General features: G+C 36.0%; 1 protein-coding gene across 1 annotated transcript in view; it reads left to right on the forward strand.

Annotated features, from left to right (window-relative positions):
* The first annotated feature begins 794 nt into the window (after window positions 1–794).
* LOC150075875 (uncharacterized) overlaps window positions 795–23,542 on the forward strand; it is a 37,851-nt gene continuing 15,103 nt past the window's right edge. The window contains exons 1-2 of the mRNA XM_090387916.1: window positions 795–864; window positions 4,449–4,559. Of these exons, the coding sequence (XP_090244042.1) occupies window positions 795–864; window positions 4,449–4,559 (181 nt within the window). The remainder of the gene's footprint in view (window positions 865–4,448; window positions 4,560–23,542) is intronic.

Below are 23,542 nucleotides of genomic sequence, written 5' to 3' on the forward strand. Positions count from 1 at the left end.
CCAGTTCCTCGACCATTTTTCAAGTTCCTTGCCTGACTGCAATTTTGTTTTAATCACTTGTATGTAAATTTTGTTCAATAAAGTTATTTTGATATTAACTGATGTATTTTTTTTTTTTTTTTTTTTTTTCATAGCTTCGAACCTTCCATATAACCTCGATATTCCAGACTGGAGACTCAGGGAGTGGCGTGATCTGAAGCAAAAGACTGGAAAAGAACATCGCTGTACAATTTGCACGCGTTTATTTTCCACCCGTTACGATGTCGTGCGACATATGAGACTTCATCAGAACGTGAGAGAACGTTTTCCTTGCGATTTGTGCCCCAGAGATTTCTCCAGCAAAGGAAATCTGAAACAACACAAAAGATATGTCCATTTTGTTGTTGAAAAAGATTTCTCAAGATAGCAAAGAACAATTAAGTAACTGCCCTGAGAACTTCAACTACCGTATTTGCCCGACTAAAGAACTTGAACTACCGTATGTACCCGACTATAAGACCACGTTACTTAAAATTAAACAATGGTCGTTGTACGCGAACGAATACAGTAGATATATGTATATAATCGTTGTTCGTGTTGTATTTGAAATTTTATACTTATGCTATTTGTGTTGTATGTACCTTAATATTGGTAAAATGTTTTTTTTCAAATATTTTTGTTTGTTTTTTCCTTTTTCTTTTTTATTAGATTTTTTTCTGCGATCGATGTTCAGTAGGAGGTCAAATTCAGGCCAGAAGTATCGTTGCAATATTTGCATGCGTCTAATCTCAACCCGAAACGATCTATTGAGACATATGAAGGTTCATGAAACAGTGCGTGAAAGATTTCCTTGTGATTTGTGTCCAAGTGACTTCTGTAGTAAGGGTAATTTGAACAAACACAGAAGATCTGTTCACTTTATTCTCGATAAGAGCAATGAATTGCATCTTTGAACAATAATCAATCAGTTATTGTTTTGAAAAAAAAAAAAAAAAAAAGCTATCTCATTTGAATACGACCAATCTATTTTTATTAGAACAATGATTGCTGGTGTATGATTGAAAACAACTGTTCCTGTATGGTTTTTAATAAAATGATTATGAATGTAATTGGTAGTCCGACTGAATAATTTTTGTGTTTGGTCAAACGAAAACATGAATTACCGCATTTACCCGACTATAAGACTATGGAATTAATATTGCTTGTGAGTGTATCATGGAATACATGGAACAGGGTTAGGTGCCCGTAGAGATTATTGCAGTTGTAATTTTGTCGGGATGCAGGGGTTTGACCACAACTAGAGCATGCGCAGTACTGTTTCACCATACTTTTACTGTTTATAACTAATTGTTCCTTTATTTCACTACTAACTGCACAGGAAATCTTAAATAATGTTTTTTTTTTTTTTTTTTTTAGGTTCATCTCAGACCCGTTATTTGAAAGAGATCCCCGATTGGATGAAGCACTGGGGAGGTTGCGCCCATCAGTCTTTTTCAACAGAATTTCGATGCAATATCTGTCACAGGGTTGTATCCGGGAAACACCACTTGAAGAGGCACATGCAGTTACATCTGCCAGTTCGACAGAGGGTCCCTTGCGACATGTGCTCACGTGACTTCTCCAATAAGGACAATATGAAGCAGCACAAAAGGGGTGTTCATAAAGTTCAGGACTAACAATCCAAAGAGGTTGGAAAGGAACTGTCAACCAAATGGTTGCTATTGACAACGGTGATTATTTAAAATCCTAGTGTGTATATATAGAACTTATTCGATGAAGGTTGTTCTTTTTTTTAAATATTTATTTTCCATTGGTTTATGTAGAAAATTTCTCTTTAAATTAATAAAATCCAAACAATAGTGATAGTTAATTGGACTGGAGTGTTGACCTCAAAAACAACAACGCAAACCAAGTACCATTTTGTTTGAAAAAAATTAACAAGAACCGGACCACGTAAAGACTCTTAACCCCCCACACACACTTTATCTTCAACGAGTCTACCACCGGGGGGGGGATAGAGAGGAAGGGTAGTTAAACTCATTATTGCTGAAAATTATAAAATTTTCATAGTTTTTTCAAAAGTTAATATATATATATATATATTTTTTTTTTTTTTTTTTTTTATAGGTTCTTTCGTTCCATCCCAGCTTGAATTCCCTGACTGGAGATTAAGGGAATGGAAGATGAAGAAACAGTGGCGAGAACATGCATGCACTGTTTGTCAACGCCAGTTCTCCACCCGAACCCATCTTAAAAGACACATGCAATTGCACATGCCGGTGAGGGAACGATTTCCCTGTAATCTGTGTGCCAGGGATTTTTCTAGCAAAGATAACATGAAACAGCATCAAAGATTTGTCCACAAGATCGAGTACACGAAGCCACCGTGGTTTCAACAACTGAAGAGGATGGACTAAAACAGCCCAACAATTAACTTTTGCTCAATTTTTGGACAATGCGTGTAGATATTTTTCTGTACAAACAATCGCCTCATATTTTGAATTGCAAACAATAGTGCACACTGTAAAGTAAAGAACATTTTGATAATAAATTAATTTTACGTGATTGTTTTCATCTTTTGATTATTCATCTACACTGGTGCTCAAAAGCTAAGGAAACATACCATGAATACATTTTTGAATTCGTGGTAGGTAACCATGTCACCAGAAATCGAGCGATATTTTTAGACGCCTAAACAAAGCAGTTTCACTGTGACAGCAGTGATATTTGAGAAGTATTAGAGCAATTGTTAGTGCGGTGCGCAACGTGGGTTTTTCCTGGAAAAAACTTGTTCTGAAGTAAAAGTACTTTGCATCCAAATTTTGCAGTTCCAAAGGACATATCCAAATAGTCCTGAAGCATTACTGAACTTTATCTTATATATGGATTCGCCTTCTTATTCAAGGGCTGTTCGTAAAGTAAGTTAACAGATGGATCAGAAACCGCGCCTTTCCCAATTGTGCGTCGCATTTCTTTTCTTCTTGTTACAGGACGCTGTACAGATTTGTTAATATTGGGTGATATGGCTGCTCTACTGGATAAATGAAGTTGTCCAAAAAGACCAAATCCAATAAATTCATTAGCCAGGGATGACCATTTGCAAAAAACAACGCCACGGACTCCCCAGAAGACGTCTTTCTCCTTCTATCATCTGTTCAGACCTTTTGAAGAAACCTCCATAAAAGAACCAGTCCCACGATGGTGTTAAACGCTCTGTTGAAACCTGGTTGGATGATAGTGTCCCTTATGTTTTTTTTATGATAGTGATAAAAATACCCGAATGTGACGAGTCTTCACTAAATTTATTCCAAGCGATCTGCAATGTTCCTCATAAATTTTGTGAAGATGGACAGACTTCATGGATTATCCATAAAATTCTATTGGGTTTAAGTCAGGAGATTTGGGGGGCCTCACCATAATTTGCAGTCCCCGATCCTTTAATTGAGTTGCTAGACAAGTCCCTGCACAGCTTAGAGCTGTGCTTCGGGCCATTGTCTTGTTGTAATATAAAATTTCTTCCACAAAGTCGAAGTCCAGAGGATATTGCATTATGTTCAGGAATGTTTCTATAGCCTTCTTTTTAAGGCGCCTCCGTAGCCAGGTGGGAAGGAGCAACAGTGCGTAGCACATGCTTCTTGATTAGACCGGGGTTCGAACCCGTCACCACCAAATACGGAGGATGCGGAAAGGTCAGGGAATGACCACCGCATATTCCGGAGCAATATGGCCTTAGTTGCTGCTCCTAAAAACAAAAAAACAACAACAAAAAACAACATAGCCTTCTTTTCTTAAAGTTCCTTCAATTCTGATGATGTCATCCACTCCAGAAAAACAGAGGCAACACCAGATCATGATGGAACCACCATCGTGATTGACTGTAAGAACTAAACCATGTGGCACCACTTTTTCTTCAGTTGATCTTCTCGCATAAACTCTTGGATCATTTCAAATTTCAAAGCTGGATTCATCCGTCCACAGCACGTTTTTCAACTCTTCAGTTGTCCAATGTTGGTGGCTCTTGGCCAAAGCCAACTGTTTCTTTCGATTTTCCGATTTTAATATATTATGCACAATAGAAAATATTTTATTAAAAATTGGTAAACAAGTTGGTCCCGGTTTAATAAAAACTTTGAAAATTAAGAAATATTAAATGTGATTCCAAACTTTTAGGCAGGAGTGTATGTGTGGTTTTGTTGTTCTGAAAATAAACTTCTCACCAAAACGTAAAGTCACATTACTTTTCAAACAGCCCCGTATTAAATAATACCACCATTATTTTAGGATTTAACCTGTTTGCATCAGATGACACCAAACCATGAAGAAAATACTCCAATTATTGAGATCATCCCAATTATCGCGCTTCAAAGAAATTGTATTTTTGTAGATTGGATAAATGTTGGGGAGGGAGGGATGGGGGAGTTGGATATTAAAATTAAAGTGTGTGCTAATTTAGTTTTATTTTCTTACAGGCTATTTGGTGTCTGACTTAGAGGTCGATGACACCCAAAGTGTTGCTGCTGAGGAAGTGGTCCCTAAGAAAAAGAAAAAAAAGAAAAGGCGTGAGCATCAGTGCATGATCTGTAATAAGGTACTCTCCAGACTTGAACATCTTCGAAGACACATGCTCTGTCACCTGCCAGTACGTCAAAGGTTCAACTGTGATTTGTGCTCACGTGACTTCTCTACAAAATATTACCTAAAACAACATAAAAGAGATTCTCACATGATCGAAAACCTCACTTTGGACTAATATTTGGACTAAAATGGGTTTTGTACAATGTTTCTGTTGGATGATGGTTATGGAACTTTGTACAAAGATTCTGTTGGATGATGGAACTTTGTGCAATGTTTCTGTTGGATGAAGGAACTTTGTGCAATGTTTCTGTTGGATGATGGTTATGGGACTTCGTACAATGTTTCTGTTGGATGATGGTTATGGAACTTTGTACAAAGATTCTGTTGGATGATGGAACTTTGTGCAATGTTTCTGTTGGATGATGGAACTTTGTGCAATGTTTCTGTTGGATGATGGAACTTTGTGCAATGTTTCTGTTGGATGATGGTTATGGGACTTCGTACAATGTTTCTGTTGGATGATGGTTATGGAACTTTGTACAATGTTTCTCTTGGATGATGGTTATAAAACTTTGTACAATGTTTCTGTTGGATGATGGTTATGGAACTTTGAACCAGAAATACGTTTATAAATGGATTTAATATAATTAAAATAAAAATACCGTGCCTTCGCTCCACTTTGCTCATCGAACTTGAATCCTGAATGTGGTTAGTAGTTGGTTGAGAGCCAGATCCTCCCCGACTGTTGAAATGGCTAATATCTGTTACATTAATTAAAATATATTAAATTTACTAATGTTATTTAATATTTCTTTTTCTATTGTGAATAGTGATGGACAAAATAAATATCCTCTTGGGGAAAATCACAAAATTTCATCGCTTACATTGTTTAGTCTAATATCGTTGATGGGTTGAAGGTTGGAAAGTTGGAAAACTTTGTCTCGTAATACGGATTTTAAACCAAACATGTCTGAGCATGTTTGAAATTTATAACGCGGGGAAGCATTTTTCACAAGAGAATTTATTAGTCCATTACTGTGTCTCCAATATATAAATGGAGCATTGGATTTATATGAAATATTTATTGAATATTGTAATCGAACTGTAGAAAGAAATAAAAGTTCTTGGTTATTTCACGTGAGTTTCTTTAGTTTCTATGGGATTATTTGTGTTTGTGTCTTCCCCCCCCTTCCCCAATAAAGACAGCAATCCAATCTTAGAAGAAATCTTTCCCATCGAAATGAAAGGAAGATTTTTCTTCTCTTAAGAACACAACTTTTCATCCCGCGAAACATATAAACCGGCCATGGAACACAAATAATTTAAAGACACGATATACAGAAGGAACTGTAAATAATTTAAAATGTATAAATGGTTAATTATTGTTCATCAACAGTGTTCTTTTTATTTATTTCTTTCAGGACCACCTTTTTCGCTGTTTGAAGTCTTGAAAGGTGAAGATGCAAACCGGACTCGATCCAGATCCACCAGAAAGAAAGGCAACCATCGATGTCGTATTTGTGACGAAGTCTTTTCTCGTCTGGAATATTTGAGAAGACATATGCTATCTCACTTTAGAAGTACCAGAAAGGTTTGTTTGTGACTTGAGCAAGCAGGACTCTTCTTACCAAGTATCAAACCATGATATGATCTTTCATTGAAAACTTTATAATATTTTATGTTTGTTTTTGTTTTCCTTCTTTGATCGATGTATGCACTGGTGGTCATAAAATTGGTGGCACCTTGACCTAAATAACCTATGTACAATTAGACTGAGTTGAATATTTGGACAGTGTACTCTTGTTTAAAAATAAAGTTTTCTGCATCTTCTTAGTGTACCTTATACCATCCATGATTTATACAATTCAACAATTTTTTACATCGCAGAGCCATCTAGTGGTATTGAAAAGAGCTGGTGACAATATGCTTGATACACATACTTGTTGAAATCAATGTCCTACATGGGATGAAATGCAGATCAATTACTAAAATTTTGTACAAACAGTACTCTCCAAGGTGTATTCTTTAAGAAAATCCATTTTGACATGTTCTTTTGTCTACACAGGTTTCTCCTCTCATTGTCCTGCATGGGCAACTGCAGATGGTAAATGGAGTCAACCTACACGCCAAAGGAGGAATGAATTTCGCTGTACAACCTGCGGAAGGGTGCTCTCCCGATTGGCCTATCTTCGAAGACACATGCAACTTCATCTGGCAGAGCGTAGGAGATTCCCTTGCGATTTGTGTCCTCGCGACTTTTCTACGAAAGATAATATGAAACAGCATAAACGACTTTACCACGAATCATAAACGATTTTTTCATAAACTTGTTTGAACATGTCTGTATTGAAACGTCTGCAACTGAAAAAGCAAGGATATTGTATGGAAGGGGAAATAAAGTTATTCTCATCAGGGGGTTACGGGACATTCTTCATTCTTTGTACAATTTGTTGATTCGTTCACATTCCACCGTTTTCTATCTTGTTAAATTTCCCCCTACCACCCCCAAAAAAAGAAACTCAATGCCATCAAACAGTGTTTAGAACATATTTAGCTATAGGATGTTCTGAATCCGTGTTTTTGTTTACAGAATTCTAATTCAATGTTCATCTTACAGGTTACTACAATCCTTCCTCTTTCCTCATGGAATTTGCCAAGTGGGAAGAACCCAACCAGATGCCAAGGATGGATAGTTACCAGCCCAAGAAGAAGAAAAAGAAGAGTGGAGAATACAGGTGTACTATCTGCTGCCGGGTCGTTTCTCGTTTGCAGCATCTAAGAAGGCACATGCAATGCCATCTACCGGTTCGAACTAGGTTCTATTGCGATTTGTGTTCTAGGCACTTCTCCACTAAGGATTATCTTAAGAAGCACAAGAGGGCCTTACATGGAGTGTAAATGAAGGACTTGGATTAAGAAAGTAACCCCTCCAAATACCACCCATTTTGGGTTGGATATTCTGAAGGAGTGTTTTCGTACAATATCTATATTTTGTTATTCATATATATAACCTGTTATTTGTTGAGGACTGCAGATTAATCTCTGATCGGCTGGGAAGTAGCCAGTAGATTAGGATTAAGCTTGATGTTAAGATACACGTTGATTATTAAGAAGTATTCAGTACTTCAATAGATAGTAAAATAGGCAAAGAAATTTGGCTCTAATCTGCAAGAATAAAACATTTTATGATCATGCACTAACTGTCCATTTAGAGATAATCATTAAGGCTTTGATAGTACACTGAGCTACACCAGGGTTCTCTTTTTCGTTAATCCGTTTTAAAGGGACCAAGAAATGGGGACATAACTGTGGGAAAATTAAACGTATATGTCTTTTGGGTTTTTCTACGATCCATGACAGGGCTTGTCCTTACGATGGCAAGATGCAGGGAGTGAAATACACCCGGGCCCATCAAGGAAAACGGCCCTAAGGAGGTTCATAAATCCATGAAAGAAGAACACCTTCTTGAGGTCATTTTCTATAGCATTAATGTTTGCGTCTGGGCCCCCCCTGAAGAACCTAGATCATGTATGGGAATTCAATGTAAAAGAGAAAGGCTAAAAGCCAGTATTAAAGAAATTCGACTGTACAATCCTGTAATGATGGTGCTGGACTACTTGTATTTTTAAGAGCTTAGTTTATTTTTACAATCTTTGATCAAATCTTATAATACCAGCTAGTAATCTGTAATAGCTTATACTATCACATTCTCTAAAGTGATCTGGTAGCCATAAATATATTAGCATTGACCTCGCACATCATTATAACTTTGCATAAGTCTCAGATCTAGATTTAGGATGGATTAAGGGTGGATTTAGATTACTAATTAAGGGTGGATTTGGAATGGATTCGGATGATCGATTAGAATGGATTTAGATTATGAATTTAGACTGGCTTCGCATTGTGGATTTAGTCTGAATTTGGATTATGGATTTGGATTATGGATTTAAATGGATTTGGATTATGCATTTAAGATGAATAAATCAATGCACGAAAATTAGGATTATAAAAAAATCATTTAACAAGAAACCTTACGAATCATAGCTTTGCATACCGTTTTAGATTTATAATTTATAATGGTTTTAGGATGGATTTAGATTACGGATTTAGGGTGGATTTCGATTACCGATTTAGGGTGGATTTCGATTACTGATTAGGGTGGATTTGGAATGGATTCGGATGATGGATTAGAATGGATTTAGATTATAAATTTAGACTAGATTCAGATTGTGAATGGATTTTGGATTATAGATTTAAAAAGGTTTGGATAATGGATTTAAAATGTATTTGGATTATGGATTTAGGATGACTAAATCAATGTACGAAAATTAGGAGTATAGAAAAAATATTTAAGAAGAAACCACACAAATCCTTATAACTTTGCTTAATTTTTTTAGACTTAGGATTTATAATGGATTTAGATTACCGATTTAGGGTGGATTTGGATTACTAATTTAGGGTGGATTCGGAACAGATTCCGATGATGGATTATAATGGATTTATATTATGAATTTAGAATGGATTTGGGTTGTGGATTTAGAATGGATTTGGATTATGGATTTAGAGTGGATTTGGATTATAGATTTAGGATGACAATCATTGTACGCGAAAATTAGGAGTATAGAAAAATCATTTAACAAGAATACCACATGAATCTAGTTTAAGGTAGATTGACATTTGCAATGTTATCGTAGGTATGGTATAGATTTGAATCTTCTGCGATTGAAGACCTAATAATTTCTTAAATTTAAAGTTTTTTGAGTCATGCTTCGACATAAAACGTTATATTTCTAAAAATATCTGGTAATTGCTAAAATCTTTATTTAAATTGTGGTATATTATTGAAATTATAAATTAGCTATTTGCCTAATTTACAAAAGACTGTGCAGTTCTAAAAATCCTTAATTAAACCTTGATTAAATTTGAAGTTGCTCCATTGAAACAAATAATACAGGGGTGAGTCAACAAAAAATGGACACATGTAAGAGTTACAGGTATGCACTAATACGGTATGGGCCACCCTTGCTTTCAAAACAACTTATATTCTAAGTGTGAGAGATTCGTATAAATCTTGAACTGTCTTAAGAGGAATATTGGACCAATTGGACCGTTTCGAGCTCCTTGAGTGATGAAGGTAGAGGAAATTTGCTTCTCACACTCCTCTCCACATATGCCCACAGCGGCTCAATAACGTTTAAGTATGGAGGCCATGGGAGGTGGTTAGCCTCAGTTTCATGGTCCTCAAACCAAGATTGGACACATCTAGCTGTGTGACGAAACGAATTTTTCTGTTTTTAGAGGGCACTTAAAATGTTTGCACCATGGGATAAACTATGTTTTTCTATTTGCCCGTTCAGGGTGATGATAGGACTTAAAGAATACCAAGATATTACTGCCTAATTGTTGATCGTTTTCCATGTTTGACGGATGGCACAAGACAGTTAGGATGATGCACTTCCTTTGGTATTTGCCAAACATAAACTCTCTCTGATATTGGAAAAAGTGTGAAACAAAATAATGGTGTTTCCATTATTTTGTTCACCCCCTGTAGTAGCACCAGCCAGTTAAAAACCCTCCGTGTAAAGCGAGACCAGGCCACCAAAATTACATTTATATCCAAGCTCAAGTCACCGGTGGACATGATCTACACTTTTTGTCCACTGAGGTAGTTGTTCATGTAAATAAGTAGTTCAAGAACTGTGTATTCCTTCTTCGATATTCTACCCCTGTTTTTATTTAGTTTACTAAGTTCAGTTCTTTTGAGGTTTTTTTAGATTTTTATGTCGAGTACTTGCAATTCCGTTTACGGATTGGCTACTATCGTCGTGAGAATTTACATTTCGTGCTTCCAGCGTTTTAGGGGGGGAGGTTTCCGGTTATTGGGTTAACTGTATTAAGACGTATTTTCTGTTGAACCTGCCTTCATCTGGATATCTGTGGTTGTTTTGGTGACTTAATAGACCATTAAAGAAATGCGAGGAGTTGGGAATTTTCACAGTGGACATTGCCAAGTAACCCTTGTGGGTCCCTTAAACTTTCTTTTGTGTAATTTCAGTTGGTGTTTGTATTGGCTCGATAGGTTGGTGCAAGGGGTGGTGAGAAGTTCCTCGATGATCACAAGATTCTGTCGTTGTACTTCTCTGGGTGAGTGAGTGCAGATTCTTGTTTGTTAACTTTGGTATGTTTTATCCTTTTATCCTTTATCCTTATTTTATCTAAAATAAGATACTTAATGGTCTTTTAATTAAGTATTTAGGAAACTCAATATTACTGAATAATTTTGCGTAATGCGTAAATTAGAATAACGTTTGCATAAATTAGAATAACGTTTCAATCCGTAAAACAAGGATTACAATTTTCCTTTCTCAGAGTGCTAACGTAGTGCCTTAATAGCGTCTCTAATTGTCTCGCGATCTCACAGCCACCGGCAACTATGCCCCCATGCTCCACTAATCCCTACTTAAAACCAACCCGGGGATTATGCACGGGTGGCTATCACCATAAATTTCTAATGCTTTAAGTAACCAATTTTTAAATTTATATTAGTTATGATAAACTCTTTTTTATTTTAATTTTTAAATGCAACCACTATGCTACCGCGATGGCATGAATTTTGGCCATATACTGCGGGCTCTCGCTGCGTTGGCCAAAGATGTAGGTAACTATCCAGTTGATCTTTGAATTTCTTCAAATTTTCAGCCTCAACTACCAGAGAGGGCAACTTGTTCCAGTAATCAACGACTCGTTGGCTAAAAGTAAACTTCCTACAATCTGATTTAAACCTCAACCTCTGTAATTTGAATTTATAGCCCCCAATTTTTGGAATTCTTTATAACAGTGAAAATTCCACCTTTATTCGTTTTAATAACTCCTCTCAGAGCCTTATAAACCTCACTCAGGTTCCCTCTAAGGTGGTTGCCCAGCTCTGTAACCCACATAATGGAGTCTTTCCTCTTATGTTCGCCCTTCTACCACTTTAACCAACTGAGTTGTCCGTCTTTGGACCTTTCAAGAAGCTCAATGTCTTTATTCAGATGAGGTCTCCATACTTGGATGCAGTATTCCAAATGTGGTCTTACAATTTGCCTTTTACAGAGGGACCATGACCTCTCTATCTGTACAGGATAACGTTCGACAAATCATTGATAGGACACCATGGACTTTCCTGGCCGCCTGTTTACACTGCTCAAAAAACTTCATATCTGTTCGTATTATAACTCTCAGATCCCTTATTTCCTCTACTTGCGTTTAGCAGCGTTAAAACATAGCTGCCACCTCTCTGACCATCTTTGAAGTCTGTTCATGTCATCCTGAAGGAGTGCTGCTTGCACTAATCATTAAGGACTCCCCCGGTGTTTCTGTCATCTGAAAATTTTGACATCGCGCCCTTTATGCATTCATCAATGTTCGTTTATGAAAACCAGAAACAACAGTGATCCAAGAACCGATCCTTGAGGGATCCCATTCCTGACGTTACATCAATCTGAATAATATCCATTAATCACAACCCTCTGCATTCTGCTCTGAAGCCACCCTGAAATCCATCTTAGAATCTTTCCAGTAATCGCAATATGTTCCAGCTTATACAATAACCTCTCATTAGGAACTCAGTCAAATTCTTTGCTGAAATCCAAATAAACTATCGAAATTGTTCCCTACAATCACATCATGAGGAACTGTGTCAAAATAGTTTACCAGCTTAGTCAAACATGATTTTCCCCTTAAGAAAACCATGGCTTTCAGAATGCCATTTCAATCTAAATGTCCTTGGATTGCATTCTTAATAACTCTTCCAAGATGCAGTGATTATGGTCAGTTTTAGGGTGTTACCACAATTATGCCTGGCTGATAATTAAAATTAGTGGTCCCCTTAATATTACTTTGTTGTAATGTGAGGGGGGCGCAGTGCCGGAGAACAATAGACTGTGAAAAGGCAGACGCTAGTTGGATACAGATGCCTCTGACAACATGACTTCAGCAAATTGAGAAAGGCAAATTTTTATTTATGGGGAAGCTAAGGACTTGTGGCATCAGCATGCTATGTCTATAATTCTGTTGCTATGCCTGTTTTCTGGGCTACCGCAGAATTCACAATTTACGCAACATGGTGGCTTGGAGCAGATTAAATCTACCAACAGATGCTTGTTTCGGATTTACAATGGCAAGTCAAATGAAAGTGGCTTGGAGCAGATTAAATCTACCAACAGATGCTTGTTTCGGATTTACAATGGCAAGTCAAATGAAAGTGGACCAAGATGCATATCTGAATAACTCCATAACCCCCGCCTTTTAAGTTCTTCAAGCATTCGGAAGTCACAAGGCGACTGATCTGTACCATATCGGGGAAGCGGTGGGGGGAAGGGATACCAAGAGCTTGAAAATGTGCAATTTCGACCGATTGAAAACCTGCTGAAAATCTGAAAGTACTTCCAGTGACTTCTAGTTGCCAAAAATAAAGAAACACATCGCCTTAGAAAACAAATTGTCTGGTGATCTGGATGTGATGCTTTCCGTTGACAGTCTTTTTGCTGACTTTAACCCGAGTATTACCGAAGGGAAACGATTCCAGGAAGTGGATTTTTCATGCATCATAAGTTTCCAAAAAACAAAATTCAAACTATATAAACAATGTTCTAACATCAAATTCAACTTCGAAGTTAGCCACTCTCGCTGCCTCTGCCAAATGGAAGGAAAGTTATTCGAGTGTTCGATAACCGGTTGCCTAAAGGTGAAATTCATGAAATATAGTCTTTATTTTACCCCTTTGGTTCTTGTCTCATCTATGAAAGAGATCAGACCTTCCGTATTCATTTTATTCAACACCTACACAACTCAGTCAGATCTACTCTTAGATGTATAGTTGTCAAAATTTGTAGTCCACACCCTCTCAGCCGTTCTTCATATGTGCATGCACTAATCATCAATGTGGTTGCCTTACTTTGCCCTGAATCCTCGCCAGACGTTTGTCTTCTTGGGTGCCATCTTCAGACCCGAATACAATGTTCCAAATGTGGTCAAACCATCCTTTTGTACAGAGAGAGAGTATGGCATCTTTCTCCCTACTAGCAAAGGTCCTCCAAATCATGAACAGGACAACACCATGTGCCTTCCTAACCGCTCGTTTTCAGTCAGACATGAAATTTTATGGAAATTTTCATATCTGACAGAATCGTAACCCCTAAACAACTTCTGTCCTGAACCAATTTCGGCCCCTTTCCCCATAGCTTATCCACGACTCCAGGATTTGTTTTCCAAATATAGAACCTTGCATTAGAAGCATTAAACTTTAGTTGCCATTTCTCCGACCGTATATACAACATATCCAAGTATTTTTTTTGTAGCCTCGAATTGCTAACCAACCTTCCCACCAATAGCAAACATTGATACTTTCCATAGGATTTCATTGGGGGTTCAAGCCCCTAACTGCTGAATACGGTCGATCTGCCAACCCGCACTGGACCAGCGTGGCAGATTATGGTCCATTTCTCTCAGCATGAATTGTTGAGGAGGATTCCATCCTGCAGTGGGTTGATAATGGCTGCACTTTACTTTTTTATAGGATTTCATCATCAATATCACTGAAAATTAGAAGTGGGCCCAAAACAGAATCCTAAGGGACTCCATTCGTTACACTGGTCTACTCTGAAGATTGGCCATTGTAGAATCTTCTCGATAACTCAATCTTCTTCCACTTTATATAGTAGTCTTCCATGTAAGATGATATTGAAAGCTTTGCTAGTCTCGAAAGATAATATCAAAATTGTTACTCATGTCCAACTGTTTTGACTACATCAAAGCAATTTACCACTTGGTCAGACATGACCTTCCTTTAACGAATCCAAGTTGGTATCTATTCAAGGTACAATTTGTTCCTTAACTATAGATTCCATGATCTTTCGTACCTTAGAAGTAAAACCAACTGGCCTACATTGCTCAACTCCTCTTTAGTACCACCACCTTTGTAAGTGGGAAGATATTAACACTCACAATGCAGCCATTTAATTATTATTAATTAATAATTAATAATTAATCAGCGCCACCAATAATGATAATTATTGGTGGCGCTGATTAATTATTCATTATTAAATAATGATAATTATTGGTGACGCTGCGTGTAGTGGCTGTGTTGAAAAGTGCTCTCAGTTTTATTAAAATTTGATAGTTTAAGGCGTAACAAACTGAAAATGCATCTTACCATGAGGAAGAAGAGGTAAAGAGGATTCATTAGACGCATATTTTATGTCTGTGTGGTAAATATTTAGTCTCTAAGATTAAGATAAAAATTTTAACGGTTAGAACGTTCTAAGAACACAGAAGACTTTAAATAAATTCAAAAAAATAATTAATTGAAAATATTGGACATTAGTTAGACATTGAAGGAGGAAGATCGATAAGATTATATCACCTCACTGAAGATATAAAAAATAAATAGTGTAAAACTAATAAATATATTGTGTGTGTGTGGGAGGGGGGGGGTGTTTCTTTATTTATTCTTACTATTTTCTATTTAATTCTTTAGTCACTTATTTCAAATTTATTGTACGAATTATTTCTCCAACAAATTCTCTAACATTTTTCTACCATGGACCATTATTTCAGCCCATGAATTTCAGAAAGGTATGTACACGTGCTTCATCGATTACACCAAAGCATTTGATTGTGTTGAACACGAAATATTGTGGAATTCTTTGATAGAATTGGGGCTACCGGCATACTTGGTTGAGCTAATAATTATACTCCAACCAAAAAGCAACTGTCAGAACGAAATTTGGAGATACAGATGGTTTGAAATCGGAAAAAATCTTCCATCCTCATTTCTATTTGATTTGTATGCTGAATCAGTTATGAGAAAATTGTATTTGGATGATTCAGAAATTGGAGTGAAATTTGGTGGCAGAAGCATCAATAATTTAAGACATGCAGATGATACAACTCTGCTTGCAGAAAATGAGGAAGATCTGACACAAATGATTTTAATGGTTAAAGATGAGAGCGAGAAAGTGGGACTGCAGCATAACCTCAAGAAAATAAAAATTATGAGACAGCTGGGACTGGAGAAGTTAAAATTAACGATGACAAGGTCGAATCTGTCCAGGACCTCATCTCTCTTGGATTTAAGATCGACCGGGGCAGAGAATCTGGTCCTGAAATTAAAAGAGGAATTTCACTTGGGCTCAGCGCAATGATGAACATGGTAAAGATCTGGAAAGACAAAGACTGAGCCATACAACGAAGATCATAGCTGCTTCGCATACCATGGACAGCGTAAGTTACGAACAGAGAGGAAGCCATTATTACCAAGCTACAATTGACCTATTTCGGTCACGTAATGCGATCCAATTCATTGGAAAGATCGACAATGCTAGGAAAGGTCAGTGGAACAATGAGAAGAGGTCGACAAAGAACACGCTGGCTCGACACCATCAAGAGCGACACTGGCCTGAGCATGAAGGACTTTGAAAGAAGTTGCTGAAGACGAGACAGCATGGAGGCAGCTCGCCCATAACGTCTTCCAAAGAGCAGATGGAGACATCAACATATACCAGTCTAACTCCATGTTTGTTTCTTTTGATCAATACTCTTGTTTTAATTAAACATTTGGAACATATTTGGGATTTTTAATTTTGCGGATTTTTTTTTATTTTTAAATATTTAAAAATGCCCAGATATTTTTAGAACTGCACGTACAAAAAAAAAAATCTGTCCAATCACCAAAGCTGAATGAAGATGTAATAATTACTGGAATTTTCCCCCCTTCTCTCTTTCCATTTATTTTCTACAATACAGAAAGGAATAATTAAAAATTATTTGGATTCGAAACTGAAGTTCGAAAATGTCAGCTGAAACACCACTTGATGATGCAATCTAACTTATTCAAACATCTTTTTTTTTTATTTTTGGTTTTTAGTAGCAAAACCGACCAACCTAAGCTAATAACAGCACAGCTTGAAGCTGCAACTTTCATTTAAAGAACGTATACATTTCAGAGCCTAAAAAAAAACAATCAAATTTTAAATTAATTATTGAATTATATTATTAAAATTATATTAATTACAATTATTAATATAATTTTAATAAATTAATCTTAGTCTTAAGAAATAAAGGTCACGTAAGGTAATCATTTTCCTGCAATGTTTGGATCCTTATTTTTGAACTTAATCCTACAAGGGGGAGGGGGAAGGACCAATGCATAATTGGTACAATTATTAATGTCGATTGAACTGAATTCTAATAAACAATTTCTTTAAAAATACCTCTATATTTTTAAAACTGTGCAGAGCCAAATACCCATTGCTGTGAATAAAATTCCATCCGGTAGATGGCACTCTACCATGTTTGTTTTCCCCCCCTTATAAAAACTTTTGTCATATTTGCATAAAACTGGAGATGATCGATGTATTGCTTATTAATAATGTATAGAATCATTTTTCTTAGCATATGTATTATGAATGAAACTAAGCCTAATATATTATATTACGTTAACTTCTTTTTTTTTCTTTTTCTTTTCTTTTCTTTTTTTTTTTTTTTTTTTTTTTTTTTTGTCCTGTTACCAGTTCTGCTCAAGACACTGAGTTTATATCCATCTGTAGTGGATTTATATTATTTTAGCATTTTATTTGGTTTATGAAATATTACGTAAACTTTTTGGAGGGACATGTATATGCTATACAGAGTAATAAAGATTGTTTATTTAAACCCACTCGTTTGTTTATGAAGTCTGTTATTAATAAACACTGATTTTGGGGGAGGGGAGGGGAGGGACTAAGGGATTTGACATTGGATAAATTAATCCAACCTAAATATTTTATTTTTGAATATTAATTAAAAAGATGTTTTCAATCCTTTCTTTTTGTGTGTGTGGTATTTTAGGAAACTCGGTAGAATTCTCAACGGAATGGAACAATCAAGAAACGGAGTCCAGGTATTTGCTTAGCAGAGCCAGAGGATACAGATGCACAGTTTGTCATCTCATAGTGGCATCCCTTCCAAATCTGAAAAGACACATGCAGTGCCATCTACCGGTGAGACCCCGGTATAAATGTTACCTATGTTCCCGCGATTTCTCCACCAAACAGTACCTCAAAAGACACAGGTGTGCTGGTGAATCTTGTGCCAATTAGTGTAATGGGAATGAAACTTTGGATCCAACCATCGGTCCTCTCTCGAAGTTCGCGAACAGTAAAAGCGCTGGGGGACTGAATGATTTTTGTAGTTTATAAGGGATGCTCTGAAAAACTTTTTCAAGCTTGTCTTTCAGGATCTGTATGCAAAATGCTTGTGTATATTTTTAAAATTACAAATAAAGTATTTCACCAGCAAGTATTGTGTAAATCATTAACGTCTCCTGCCTTATTTCTGACCACCCCTGCATCTTATATGCTCTTTAAAAAGTGCTTTAATAAACGCATTTACTAATACCAGTTGATGTTTTAAATTCTAGGATGCAGTCCGATGTATTACGTCAACTGTGGTCGAAGAAGACCCCAGAGAAGACGAAAATATGTGAACAAGGAAGGAGGATATCGCTGTTCCGTCTGCAACCTTGTGGTGACCTCTAGTCAAAACTTGAAAAGACACCTGCAGCGCCACCTACTGGTACCTCCGAGATATCAGTGCGATCTGTGTCACCGTGACTTCTCTACCAAAGAGTACATGAAGAAACACAGACTGTTTGTTCATGGAAATGCGCATGCGTAAAGCTCATCTGTGCCTACTAAAATTTGTGTGAATAAAACAACTCTCAAGAATCGTTATTTGTTTTTGGCTTGAAATAAACCCACCACGGTTCTCCTCAGACGCCAACTATCGGTCCATGGTTGAAGTCATTTCGCGCTGCAATGCCCATAATGGCGAATTTATTTGGCTAGAAATATTTTGTGGTATGGAAAGAGCACGAAGTATGTTGTTATAATATGTAAATGAAGAAATGTCACGCGCACGATGACTATTCTGTAAATAAGTAAAAGCATGACATCTGAAAATTTAAAATGCGTACACCGATTATGCAAATTTATGTAAATAATAAAAATCTTTATAACTTGTGAGAAGTCTACATTAATGTCACGTGTACAGTAGAAACGTAACATGCATATACATGTTTCTTCGACGTTACACAGAAGGATAATTAACAGATTTTTATATTCCCATGCTAACTTTTATTTATTTTATTATTTTATTTTTTTTTAATTTTAGGAAGGGATTTAAACGCGTTAAAGAACATGGATCTCAAGGAAATCCAACTTTTTAAAAGCATCGAACTTGGAAAAGGGAAATATATGCAATATCGTTGCAAACTTTGTAACCGGGTTCTTTCGAGATTGGCCCATCTGAGAAGACATATGCAGTGCCACTTGGATATACGAGAGTGCTTCCAATGTGACATATGTTTTCGCGATTTCTGTAATAAAGATAGCCTAAAAAGACACCAGAAACATGTACACAAATTTTCAATAAAGTTTTAAGAAACCTTGACTTCTGTTCGTGGTATCTCCAATAAGCAATACCTCACTGATGTAACTGCTCCATCTGCTTACTCATTCCCACCACGCACTGAATAGTTCGCACTCATTCGGTGGTTGTCTTTACAGGATTCGATGTGCTGGGATGGACCGAAATGATGGATTGGACAAGCAAAGAAAAAGACAGCAAGCAACAAGGGAAAAAAGAACATCGCTGCACTCTTTGCCATAAGGTCCTGTCGCGTTTAGACAATCTTAGAAGACACATGGAATGTCACTGGGAAATCCGAGAACGATTTCGTTGTGATCTCTGCTCCCGGGACTTCTCCAACAAAGACAATATGAAGCAACATAGAAAATATGTGCACGGGATTTAGCAGTGACTCCCCTAATGGTTCTTGTAGTGTTAATGACAATAAAGGTTTGCCAAAACGCGTTGTCTTTGTTTGTTTAATCCTAGAGTCACTCCAAGGGGCGTTTAGGTTGGACCGGTCGTAGATCCAATGAACTCTTGCTATTTCTTCACGGGCGATACATAAAATTCTTAGATACCATAAACAAACCTCAACCCATTCTCGTATTTGTTTAGTTTTAAATCTTTTTTTTTTTTTTTTTCATTTAGCGTTCGATATCAGCTGGATGACAACCAGAGAATTGACGGCAATTCGTAATACCACTTGCAGTATTTGCAATAAGGTTTTGTCCAGCAAGAGCCATCTTCGAAGACATATGCAATGCCACCTGAAGGTGCGAGAAAGGTTTAGATGTGATTTGTGTTCTCGCGATTTCTCAAGGAAAGATGACATGAAATACCACAAGAGGACCATACATAATCGTTGATAAAAAGAAATATTTTGATATTGCCTTGATGCCTTCTAATTGAATTTACGACTATGGAATAAACAACGGGTTTGTAACTTTGGAAGTAAAATTGTTATGGGTTTAAAACTGGAATCAATTATGGTTGAAATGTTAGAAATTACGTATCAAATGGATTTTGTTTTGTTACTTAAATATCATAATAAATATTTTTCTAACTATAATCGCCTGGTGGTTTATTTAAACACAAAAACTTCACAATCAACTATACCCCACCCTTTTTATTATATTTTTTTAAACTGATTAATAGCGTTGATTATTCTTTTAGGATACCGAAGGTCAATGGAAAATATGGACTGGAGCGTGAAGAGAAGAAATTACGAAGGTCAAAGGAAGAAGGAATATCGTTGTAACCTGTGCAACAGGATCCTATCTCGTCTGCAACATCTAAGAAGGCACATGCAGTGCCATCTAGCGATCAGAGAACGATTTCGATGCGATTTGTGTTTGCGGGATTTTTCGAACAAAGATAACATGAAACAGCATAAGAGGTACGTGCACGGTTGCTAGACTACCAAAGCGTGGAAACTGTTGCCATGGCTACGTCACTGGAATGGATACGTGGAACATGGAAAAACAATGTACATTAAATCTTTGAATAAATTTATTCTTCGTAAGAGACCTGTGTTTGTTGAACTCAACTAAGGGGTCGGTTGAAATACTAACAAAGGAGAAATCAAATCAGAAAATTGTCTGCCCAGATAACTTACACTCGCCTTTAGTTTATACCACTCCCACTATAGCCACTCCTCTCAAAGCTTAAACTGAAATAACTCGTGTCATTTTTACCCCCTTAGGTGTATCCATCTACTCCAAATCCCACATGTGGATGAGAAGAGCAGGTAGGGAACGCTGCTTAAAAGGAGGGTGGAAGGAGCCCCGCTGTGTCTATTGCAATATAACTTTCTCAAGCATCCCCCATCTTCGAAGACATATGAAGTGTCACCTGATGGTACGTGAAACTGTTCAATGCGATGTCTGTCATCGGAGCTTCACCAGGAGAGACAATATGAAACAACACAAGAGACTAGTCCATGGACTACCCGGATGATTTTTCCCAACCTCTTAAATTAACTTCTTTTTCCCTGTGATAATTCCCTTTTTTTTTTTTTTTTGCTTTATTCTGGAATTATATTTATCTACTAACCAACCCCAGACTGGCTGAAGGCTTCATCATAATAATAAAAGAAAAAAAAATGAAATAAATTATTACAATTGTAAGAGGCCAGCTGCTCTAGTCATTATCTAATAATTAAGCATCTATATAAGAATTTGAAATTTATATCCTTAAGAAACCAGTAGATTAGTCCCAAAACACGTACTTACAGTATTTATGTATGGCATAGATTCTTTCACCCACGTGTCTTTCAGTACTGGTGGAGGTAAGTTAATATAAAAAATATCCGAGAATAGATTTGAAATGGGTTATTTAATCTGAATAAATACTTGGGGATTTTAAAATGATTTATTTTCATTGTGTGAAATCATCATACTGGGACTTCAAACCTTATATGTAGTGTTTAAGGCAAATGAAATCTTATAAAATGACAATTTATTATGTTGTAACCGCTGTTAGATATCTAAATAATAAAATTCTAATATCAAGTCATTGTAGTTTCTTATTTCATATAAAATTCCCATCGCAGTTCAAATTTACTCATATTTTTCATTAATTAAATCAACACAAACATTCATTCCAGTATGTTTAGAAAAGGAAGTTATATCGCTAGTAAAGTATTTAAACTATGGACACTCTAATCAAATAATACTTTCTTGGCTTCATTTTCCTTCCATCTGTTTTACAGAAACATTAATTTTATGTTCTGTGCTACCAGTTTGGTATACTGCCAAATGACTTTAAAATCCCTTAATATAAAGATTTATGTTTGTTGTACGTAATTACGTATTGGTGCTGCATTTAAAATGGCTTCTAGTTAATAAAACAACAACAAAAAAAGTATGTTTGTGACAAGATACAACAGTTTAATCAAAGGCAAATATTATTTGGATTTTTTACAAGATTTTTACAATAGCAAGATAGAATAGTTACAAACTCATTGTTAAACTGCTCCAATTGTTAAATGCAGCAAGATAGAATAGTTACAAACTCATTGTTAAACTGCTCCAATTGTTAAATGCAGCAAGATAGAATGGTTACAAACTCATTGTTAAACTGCTCCAATTGTTAAACTGCAGCAAGATAGAATGGTTACAAACTCATTGTTAAACTACTCAAATTGTTAAACTGCTCCAACAACAACGAAACAAACTCAAATCAAACTGCGCCAATTGTTGGCGCAACAATGAAAATTATTGCTCTTTATTGTCCAGTACCAAAGTATACAACGACAACAAAATAAATATAATAATAATAAAATAATACATTTTTCAAACTATTTTGTTTATTTTTTCCCCACTAACTCTTTGCTTCTTTTTTTTTTTTTTCTACACCCCGTAGATGCAGAGGAATGCTGGAAGTCTGGGTCACTGCCACACCGAGGAGGTTTTGCAAAAACTAACTCTTCAAACAATGACGACTCTGCTGTTTGTTCGTATTGTCAACGAACTTTCTTTGACATTTATTCTTTAAGGAGACATATGAAACGTCATCAGCCTCATAGAGAATTCTATCGCTGTTGTATTTGTCACAAACCTTTCACGAGGACTGACAACTTGAAATACCACATGAAGTCGATTCATAGAGTTTACTGAGGACGGACAAGAAATATTTCAGAGATTTGTTAAATTTATCTGTACGTTATTTTGATTTACATTGTTTATTGTATAGATGGAATTGTATTCATTTTATTGAAATTATCAGAATTAATTTCTTTATAGTGTCACAAAAAAAAAAAAAAAAATAGAGAGAAGGCATTGCTCTCAAAGTGCAATATTTAATAAGGACTTTAAAAAAAATCAATAAAAAAAAATTTAATTGAATGGCCCAAAACACTTAATGCTACAAGCCTTAAGCAGTTTAGTTCATTTGGAACTTTGCCAACTCTTCAGCACGTGCTTGCATTGAAATTGACTCATTAAAAATGGTTGCCATGGTAATCGCGGAAGTCTGGTTTATTTCTTTGTTTGTTTGTTTATTAGCAACGAGAATTGGAAAGTTGCCAAACTACTGCAGCACGTGCGTATCTAGAAATTGGCTTTCTAAAGTGGTCGTCATAGAAACCTGTTTTTTTGGCTCTCTTGTATTAAAAAACTTATCACGTGACAACTGGAAAGTTTGGTGTTTATAAGAAAGAACTGTATAGAAAAGAATTTTTTTTTTTTTAAATTAATAAATGCCTGTGTAGTTTTAATATAGTACACTACCTTGAAAAAAGTATTGATTCATCACATAGATGAAATAAGTTCAGAAATTGCTCTGTTATTTCGATTTTGAAGATAATGTGCCTGGTTATAATATAGAATATAATATATTTTATTAAAATGATCCACTAATTATGACAGACTTTTAGTCTTCTTCTCGTCAACTATTTAATTATGTTTTTGTGTAATTCTTGTTAATTATTTGGAAGTTGATATTATGTAATTTGTTGTTATTATCGCTGTCAAAGAAAAACAGCGCTTTGTAATGAGGGTTTCTTTCAATAAATATTCATAATTTACCAAAATGTATTTTCTCTAACATTTTGTGT

This window comes from Mastigoproctus giganteus, chromosome 13 (assembly GCF_048544385.1).
Source record: "Mastigoproctus giganteus isolate SK-2022 chromosome 13, ASM4854438v1, whole genome shotgun sequence".
NCBI classification, from domain to species: Eukaryota; Metazoa; Arthropoda; class Arachnida; order Uropygi; family Thelyphonidae; genus Mastigoproctus; species Mastigoproctus giganteus.